Source organism: Populus trichocarpa, chromosome 18, assembly GCF_000002775.5.
Source record: "Populus trichocarpa isolate Nisqually-1 chromosome 18, P.trichocarpa_v4.1, whole genome shotgun sequence".
NCBI classification, from domain to species: Eukaryota; Viridiplantae; Streptophyta; class Magnoliopsida; order Malpighiales; family Salicaceae; genus Populus; species Populus trichocarpa.
Window position 1 is genome coordinate 5,545,718 of NC_037302.2, and position 8,422 is coordinate 5,554,139.

Consider the following 8,422-nt stretch of genomic DNA (forward strand, 5'->3'; position numbering starts at 1 on the left):
TTGTTCTTCTTTCTCAATCCTGTCCAATTCTTGTTTCTCTTGACTTTGTTGAATCATCATAGCTTGTTGCTCTAACATAATTTTTCTGTCTTGTTTCTTCTGATCCTCAATTTCAACTAGAGTATCCTTGAATTGTTGTAAGAGATTTGTTACAGTTACCTCCCTAACTTTATCTTTTCCTTGTTTACGTTTAAGTCGTTTCTTTGCAACCTTCTGACTAATTGGTCTATCTTGATAAATCAACGGTTCACTGTCTTCTCCTAAACTAACAGAATCAGAGGTAGATGGTGCTGATGAAGCCGGACTTGCATTGATATGACCTTTTTGTTTCTTGTTTGACCTTTGATGTTGACTTACACGCTCAAATTGCCATTTGGGTTCTTTTCTTAAGATAACCCAACAATGTTCTAGTTGAAATCGTTTGCCAACGCAAGAAGCATACATTTGTCGAGCATCATTGATCTGGTAAAAAATTAGAGAAATTAAATAGTGTTAAAATATGTGTTAAACAATTTAATATGAAAATGAATATTAAAATTACCCTTGATTCTTTGGTCATTCCACTTTGCTGATGTTTTTTAATTTGAGTAACAAATCCAACAAATTTACCGACTTCTCTATTTATTTTTTGTCATCTACTTGAGATGCTTATTTGGGAACGGTTATTCAAGTTTCCTCCATTCTCTACAAAGTAAGCATGTACTCGAGCCCAGAACTGTTTTGTTTGTTGTTCAACTCCTGTAATTGGATCCTTGCATGTATTTAGCCATGCAAAAACAAGTAAACTATCTTTCATTGGTGAGAAATTTTTACTTCTTTGTGATTTTTTTGCCGAATGGACATTTAAATTTGAATATGTTAAGTCATTAATTAATTGATTAGAATCACTTGGTTGATAGAGAATATCTTCTGACTCGCTCATAAGAAAGTTGGTAAAAGAGTTTGGAAAATTTGAATCCATTTATATTAAAAAAAAAACCTCAAGTTAAAATCTTATAAGAGAGTGTAAAAGAAGCTCACATTCAATGTCTAACAATTTTATAGTTTCCATACATGTGAATTAATAATAAGCATTGCCTCCTACTTGTTCTAACATAACAATTTGACCATTTTTTGGAACTAAAAGAGGATTGATATACTGGTTTAATTGCATTTTCAGCAAGACAAAATATAATTGATCTCAAATTAAAACAGACAATCAAAAATAAATTTTAAATATGTCACTCTATATTTTTATCAATATCAACTACCATTATTAATTCCTCTCAATTTTATCAAAGATAATAACATAAATAAAAATTGTCTTCCTTAACCCATATCAAAAACATAAAATAACAAAGAAATAAAAATCATCACAAATATCAAATTAACAACAAAAGATCTAAAAAATCAAGAGATATAAAAGAGAAAATAGAAAAAGTTTTTAAACAAGCATACCTTTTAATTTCAGCTAATTAACACAACCGATATTATTAATTAATCGGAGAATAATTGATTCTTATTTTTCTAAATTTAAGAGAAGGGTGAGGCACAATACAAAATTTTAAAATTTACAAGTTCTTTCCTCCTGCTTTTAAAGGAAAAAAAATAAACTGTTGGCCAACGGCTATAAAAATAGCTGTTGGCTAACAGTCATTTGCTTTTGCCATTTCTACAGGGAAATATAGAAATGGCTCTTCACAGGACAAATAGATAAAATAGCTATCCGTTTGCCTGTGACGTTGGAATGAAGAAATGCAGAAGCAAAAGCTAAAAGTACAATTTTTTATATTTAGCTCTTCATTTAGCTCTCCCCTTGGAGATGCTCTAAATATTGAGAGAGGAGAGATAGATTTTGATCAGCCACCTTTTAACCATAAAAAATGATCCTGTTATCAATGAGTTCAACTTTAATGGATGGTTCAATGTAGGTGATTCGGGCTTTTAATCATGCTGAAAAAATAGATTTGGAACTAGAAATATTTTTTATTCAATTTAATTTGGAGTTTTTAGATTGATTAGAAAATGATTTAGGATTTGGTAAAAATAGATTTGAGGTTATTAAGGTTCTTATAATAATTTTTAGGTATTTTAAATAAAAATAAATTAAAATTTTGATTTTTAGAGTCTAAATACCTTAGAATTCTCTTTTCGACTATCATAAATACCCAAAATTTATTGTGGTGAATATTACATTATTTATCCAAGTTGATTTAAGTTTAAAAGAAAAAAGTGCATGTTTTTTTTTTTATTTTTAAAAAAGCCAAAGTGTATGTAGGTTGGGCTAGGCACTCGAGCTTAGATGTGTTGGAGCTTTATCTTTTTAGCTTTTCATATATTATTTTATTATATTGTTTTATTTTTATATTTTACAATAGAACTTTGCTTTAAAAAATATTAAAATGAACATTTTAAAATATCCAACTATGACATGATTTTAAAATTAGATTTGAGATTTTTATTGTCATTATTTTATAAATTATTGTATATGAATATAATATGTAAAGTTTTTTTTTTAAATTGCACATAAATATTCAATAATAATAAAATATTTATTTTAATTTTAATTTTTTATATAATTTTCTTAAATTAATTATATTTTTATACAACTGCATATAAATTATCATGACATGATAGTTTAAGATTGAGAAGACATGTTTTCTATCCAAAGCAAATATATATATATATATATATAATTCTTCTCTCTTTAATCCTTACAAATATTATTTTAATTGTTTTAAATTTTATTAAAAAACATGCTGCAAATAAAATATATTAAAAAATTAAATAAAAATAAAATTTAAAAATAACCTCGACTAATAACAATTTTATTTTGTAAAAGAGGTTATGGGTCGAAAAACTGAATAACAATTTAAAGAACAGAACTCATAGAAAACCTCTCTGCGATTATTCTCAAGGTAAACTAGAGACTTTTTTTTTTTTTTTTTCCTGTAATTACTCATAAAAGGTGTTTGAAGGGATACTATGTTTATGCCTTGTAGGAGGAAACCTAGATAACTTCTGTAATTACTCATAAAAGTTGATATCGTGTGAATGACATTTTGTTGTGGTGGCTTATTCGTGAAAATTTGTGGTGCAGAAAAATTAGCCAGCAAGTGGTTAACACCTCAAGTTATCGGGTGATGTTGTCTGGGCTTTGGACCTTTCAAAGAATTAAACAAAATCCAGATCACTCATTCTCGCTTCCCTTCCATCCCATCCATGGCTTCTCTTCCTAGTCCATCAGCCACCGCTGCTCTGCAACACAAGGTAATAATATTATTCACACTAATACTTTCTTAATACTAGTTGCAATTTTTTATGAAAAATTGGTGATTTTTCTTGTTTTTTTTTTGGATTATATTCTTGATACATTGCTAATTAAATTGGAGATACTGTAACTTGGATTATGAGCTCTTTTCTTATTGTCTCAAAAAAAAAAAAAAAAAGCAGAATCTATAATGGGTTTTCATTTTCCTTCAAACAATCCAGAATGATGTTTCTTAAAAAATTACAATACATAAAAAAAACTCTAACCAGCTTCCATATGTGGGCTTCCAGAGTTTGACATTATTGAGGCAGACTTTAGCAGAACTTATGCCGCAATTTACCCTGTACGCGATAATTAAAAAAAACCCTTCTTAAAGTTTTAAAGTTTGATTTAGGTTTTGTTTTCCCGTTTTGTTAATATTAAATGGCATACAAATGCTGCTTGTTAACTTGAGGATGTAGGAGAAGCAATTTGTATAATAGTACAGTGGGTAAAGCATCTACAGAAAGTTGTATTATAAGATAATGACAACATGAGTTGCTTGGTTGTTGCATTTATTTTTCCATTCAAGAAAATCTCCTTTGTGAATCTCTGGATTATAGTTATTAGTTTTATTGCCGTCTTCTGGTTCTGCATAAACAGAAGTGATTCGAATGAAGCCTTGAAGAAGAACAACAGTTTTCTAAAATACTTACCTTTAAACATCTATGAAATGCAGTACCAGGAATATTCAAGGGGATTGACATGAGTCCTTGCAAGAAGTTGGTGAAACTTTCAGCTATATTTTCCCCTGATTTTTCTTATTCATAACTGAACAATACTGTTGCAGTAAAATCAAATATCATCTGCAAATTTTTTAGAAAAAAATGAAGAAAAGGATGGTGAGACAGTGTTGGTGCTGTTAAGTTCAAGTTTACTACAAGTCTTATAGTGAGGCATCAAAACAGCAGTGCCTATGATGCTTCATCCTATCTATCTAGAATTAGAACTTCGTAACTCAACGTAAAGCCCCGATAATTTACAGTTGAACTGGCACTTTTCACTTCTAAGAATTAAAACTGTGTTATTTGATTCAATTTGCAAGGATATGATAAATTATTTTTAGGGTTCAAATTTGGATCAAAAGAAGAGAGAAAATATGATTTTAGGGACAGAGAAAGCTTGACAAGAAAGAGAGAGTGAGTGTCATATTGTTTTTCATATATTATATATAAGGCAAATTTTGTATTTTTATCTTGTTTGAATTTTTTGTTTTTTTTATTATTACCCCTTTATAGTCTAGTTAACGAGTTTAATTTTTGTACCTCATTGTCTCAAATGCCTCAAAGTATCACTAGCATGACCTACCAGTGCAGTCACCAACGTATGTTTTGAATTAACTGCTGCGCTGCTTTATCACCTAGCTCTAACCATGGCACATTTCGCTCGATCACCGACCAATCAATAGTTGCCAATCACAGCACAATTCGCTCCATCACCTAAAATGATCTACTGCAATGTTTTTGATGCAAGACCAGGATTTTTTATTTGTCTCTTTTTGCTTTTCTTTTTATGAATCAATAAGACATGCCTTAGGTATTAACACCAGAGAATCTTTGACGAAAACCACATTAGGGTGACTGATTGAAGTTGACAATGACTCTATGTCGCCAGCAATATTTTCAAAGAAAAGTAGAGGACATGAAAACCATACCTGGCCTTTCTGCAATCTGTCTGAAGGGCACTTAAGAGCTACTCCAACCTGGGAAATAACAATGGAAGAACAAGATTGATCCAGACTAGAGTCGGCCAGAACACACAATCTTCATGGGAAAAGGCCTCAAAGGACTTCTTGATGTTGATAGACTGTTCCGCTTTGTTGCAGTGACCCCTAGCCTACAAGACCTTCATGAACTAGATGTTTGTGTTCAGTTTATGCATTTTGGTAGGTAGTGTTGGTTAAGGTTTTTGATGGCATAAATTGGTAGCGTGCATGTCTCATTCTATTGTTTCTTGTACTTTTGATATTGATATTGCCCATCAAACAGCTGTGGATTGTTGCTCCCATTGGTTATTTTTATCTTTAATCCATCTTTGTTATTGCATTGCAGGTGAATTGTGCAACTGCTAAACCTATATCTGTAAACTCACTATGCCATTTTTATCAAACCAATGTTGGTAGTGGTAGGTCTCCCAGGTTTTGTTTCAAGACAAAAGCTAAGCTTTCTGCTGAAACAAATATAGTTGAGAAAGAATCAACATGTGTCAATGAGAAGATCGGTAACTCTTCCTGTTTGATTTTGTGCTCCTTTATGTTACAGATATTTCTCCATTTTAGTTGCATTTGGATCGAAAGTCAGTATGCCATGTTGGTCTTGCTCAAGTAGATTTGGAGGGTCTAATTTGGATGCAATGTGAATGTTCTCAATCTTTCTAGAAATTGACCTGTCTCATTTACTGGATCACACTCCTCTAACAGTCAACAACAAATTAGTTCATGATTAGAAAACTGCTGCACCCTAGCTTGTTCACATACTGAACAACACCTTCTGTTGTATTTCGTGCCTTTGGAAATGATTCTTCTTTGCATTAACACTGAATTAAATTAGGGAAAAATTGAAACATATTCCTTGATTTACCCTTCAGTTATGTTTTTCCTTGCATTTTAACAGTGTCAAGATTTTTTTTCTGCAAAAACAAATTGAAATAGAACTCAATGCGAGCTCCACATATACTGATAGACCAAAACATGGTTCATTTAGGAACTATGGCAGTGTGCTAGGAAGATAGTTAGTAGGGAAGAAAGAAGGTAGAGTTGTTTCAGAAAAAAAGTTTGACATATAGATGAGGACTGTCTATGTATGTACAACGAAGTATCCAATAGACTATGTGCCTGGGTTAGTAACGATCAGAAAATGATTTGGTGAATGTTTAAAGGATGGGATCAGTTTTCACAATTGGTTTAACATTTTCTCTATTTCATGGTGTCAAATGCATTTGAGGATTGCCTAATTTTTCTCGACTCTAATTAGTTTTCTTAATGATCTAAACCCTTGTTCTTTGATAGCTTTATTGGGAAAAGAACCGATGTTATGATTTGACATATATTTTTTGTGGCTTCATAGAGGATTTGTAATGAAGTGTTAAAGAGATATGCATTTTGCCTAATCCTTTGCTTGTCAGCTACTAAAACGTATGCTTCTTCAAAGTTAGGACCTATTAAAATGTTCTACATGCTACAAGCTTCCATTAGATTACAATTCCATGTTTTGGTTTGGTTTTAAGAGAGAAAATTATCTAAAGCATGAATGACACTGCTCCTGCTGTAAAGTTTCATTTTTATCAATTTTTTGAGAAGCTCTTGGTTATGAGAGTGTCAACCAAAGTGGGAATCGAGGGATTTGCTATTGTTTTCCTTGTATGGATGGGGGAAAAATTTAAGAAGGTACAAGGACGAAATCCTTTTTTTCTTTTATATATATAGTTACATAGTTCAATAGTTCTCTTCCTAAATTGAATGGTATGACTACATCTGAAGGTGCAAATTTATTTCCACATCCCTTACTCTTTGTGAGCGTATACATGTGTGTTTTTGTGTTAAACAATGGCTTTATGTATCACGTATTAAATAAGAGTGCACGATTGAAAAGGCTAGCTGCTATTTTTGAGGTGTAAGTTGTATCTGTTAATTTGCTGGAATTCCTGCAGATTATGGAGTTGTTAGTGTTCACCATGTTGGAGTGCTGTGTGATAACCTTGAACGGTCTCTTGAATTTTATCAGGGAATCTTAGGTTTGTCACTATCTCTTGGCCGGTGTTTATACATCATCCCCTTCTTTATCCCCCAAGGTAAACCGTGATGGAAAAACAGATATTAATGAACTTGCTTTCTGTTTAAAATTAGGGCTTGAAATAAATGAAGAAAGGCCACATGATAAACTTCCCTATAGGGGTGCCTGGTTGTGGGTGGGTTCTGAAATGATCCATTTGATGGAGCTTCCCAATCCTGACCCCTTAACTGGACGACCTGAACATGGTGGCCGGGATCGACATACTTGCATTGCCATTCAGGATGTGTCCAAGCTAAAAGTGATCCTTGATAAAGCTGGTACACCACTCTGTCCTCACTCTTCTATTATCACTCTTTGCCTAATGCATGTGCTCGTATATTTTCATGTTTGTATATATTTGCATTTGCGTGCCAAATGAAGTCGGATTTCTGAACATACATACCTAACCTGCTTGAGTGAGGATAGTCCACCAGCTCCTAAAGAATGATTTTGACAACTAGCTTTGTAACTGGTTGAAGGAATGCAGTGCCTTATGGTGTTATGTTCTTCAGGTATTCCATATACACTTAGCCGGTCTGGGAGGCCTGCCATATTTACACGAGATCCAGATACAAATGCTCTAGAATTCAGTCAAGTGGATGGCTGACATATTCCAGTCTCAATAGAGTAGAAACTTGTAATATCATTTAGATGCGAAGTTAGTATCACAATACAGGTTGCAAATGTTGAAAGTGCAGAATATGCCATTACATTCTCTATCTTTCTGCAGATTATGAAAACTGGGTTTAGAAACGACTCTTTCATAAGGAAAGCAACTATCTACTAATTATGCATGTATATTGTCCCGCTAACGTTCATGACTAAAAAATCTAGTGGCTGCTCATCTTAATTCCTTGGAATTCCAGTAAAGAAAACACATTAGCCCGAAAAAAGAAGCAAATGTTACTATATTTCCTTTCTTACTTCTATTCCATGCAAAAACCTAGGTTATAAACTCGAAGATTCTAACAAAACGAACAGACTCTTTACTCAAAACCTCTCCTGCTCCCAAGTTGAAAATAGAAAGAACTGTTATGCAAGCTAAGTTTCGCAGGTTTCAAGGTTTCTTAGTGGCATGATTGTATGAAAGAAAAAACCTACATTTTATAATTATCAAAAACCCAAGAAAGAAAGACAATCATCATTAGATTCATGATTTCTGATCCAGCATGCCTTTGAACGCAAAATCAATGATCCAAGCAAAGTTCGTAACATGATATATTACATCAAAACAGAATGCAAAAACCAAAAAGCTTATCGCGAAAAGATAATACACCTGGTTTTGCAGTGCCTTATAAATTTGGTTTGTCGATATGAAAATGAGTTTACTTACAATTTATGGGACAAAATTCAGTAACTGCCT

At 32.4% G+C, this 8,422-nt stretch overlaps 1 protein-coding gene across 3 annotated transcripts; it reads left to right on the forward strand.

Annotated features, from left to right (window-relative positions):
* Positions 1-2,795: 2,795 nt before the first annotated feature.
* LOC112325087 (glyoxylase I 4) lies at positions 2,796-7,853 on the forward strand. Of its 3 annotated transcripts, XM_024590765.2 has the most exons (6): positions 2,796-2,897; positions 3,080-3,249; positions 5,341-5,509; positions 6,938-7,021; positions 7,134-7,337; positions 7,572-7,853. In XM_024590765.2, exons 2-6 carry the CDS (start codon positions 3,202-3,204, stop codon positions 7,664-7,666), a joined length of 600 nt encoding a protein of 199 aa, XP_024446533.2. In that variant the 5' UTR covers positions 2,796-2,897; positions 3,080-3,201; the 3' UTR covers positions 7,667-7,853. The 3 variants fall into 3 exon arrangements, with proteins under 3 accessions (XP_024446533.2, XP_052305143.1, XP_052305144.1); XM_052449183.1 differs by lacking the exon at positions 2,796-2,897 and having other exon boundaries at positions 2,989-3,249; XM_052449184.1 differs by lacking the exons at positions 2,796-2,897; positions 3,080-3,249 and adding an exon at positions 4,889-5,174.
* The last annotated feature ends 569 nt before the right edge of the window (positions 7,854-8,422 follow it).

Coding starts and splice junctions, on each gene's coding strand:
- LOC112325087 (XM_024590765.2), top strand. CDS start 3,202: ATGGCTTCTCTTCCTAGTCCATCAGCCACCGCTGCTCTGCAACACAAG. Junction 5,510..6,937: donor ATGTGTCAATGAGAAGATCG/GTAACTCTTCCT, acceptor GAATTCCTGCAG/ATTATGGAGTTGTTAGTGTT. Junction 7,338..7,571: donor AGTGATCCTTGATAAAGCTG/GTACACCACTCT, acceptor TATGTTCTTCAG/GTATTCCATATACACTTAGC.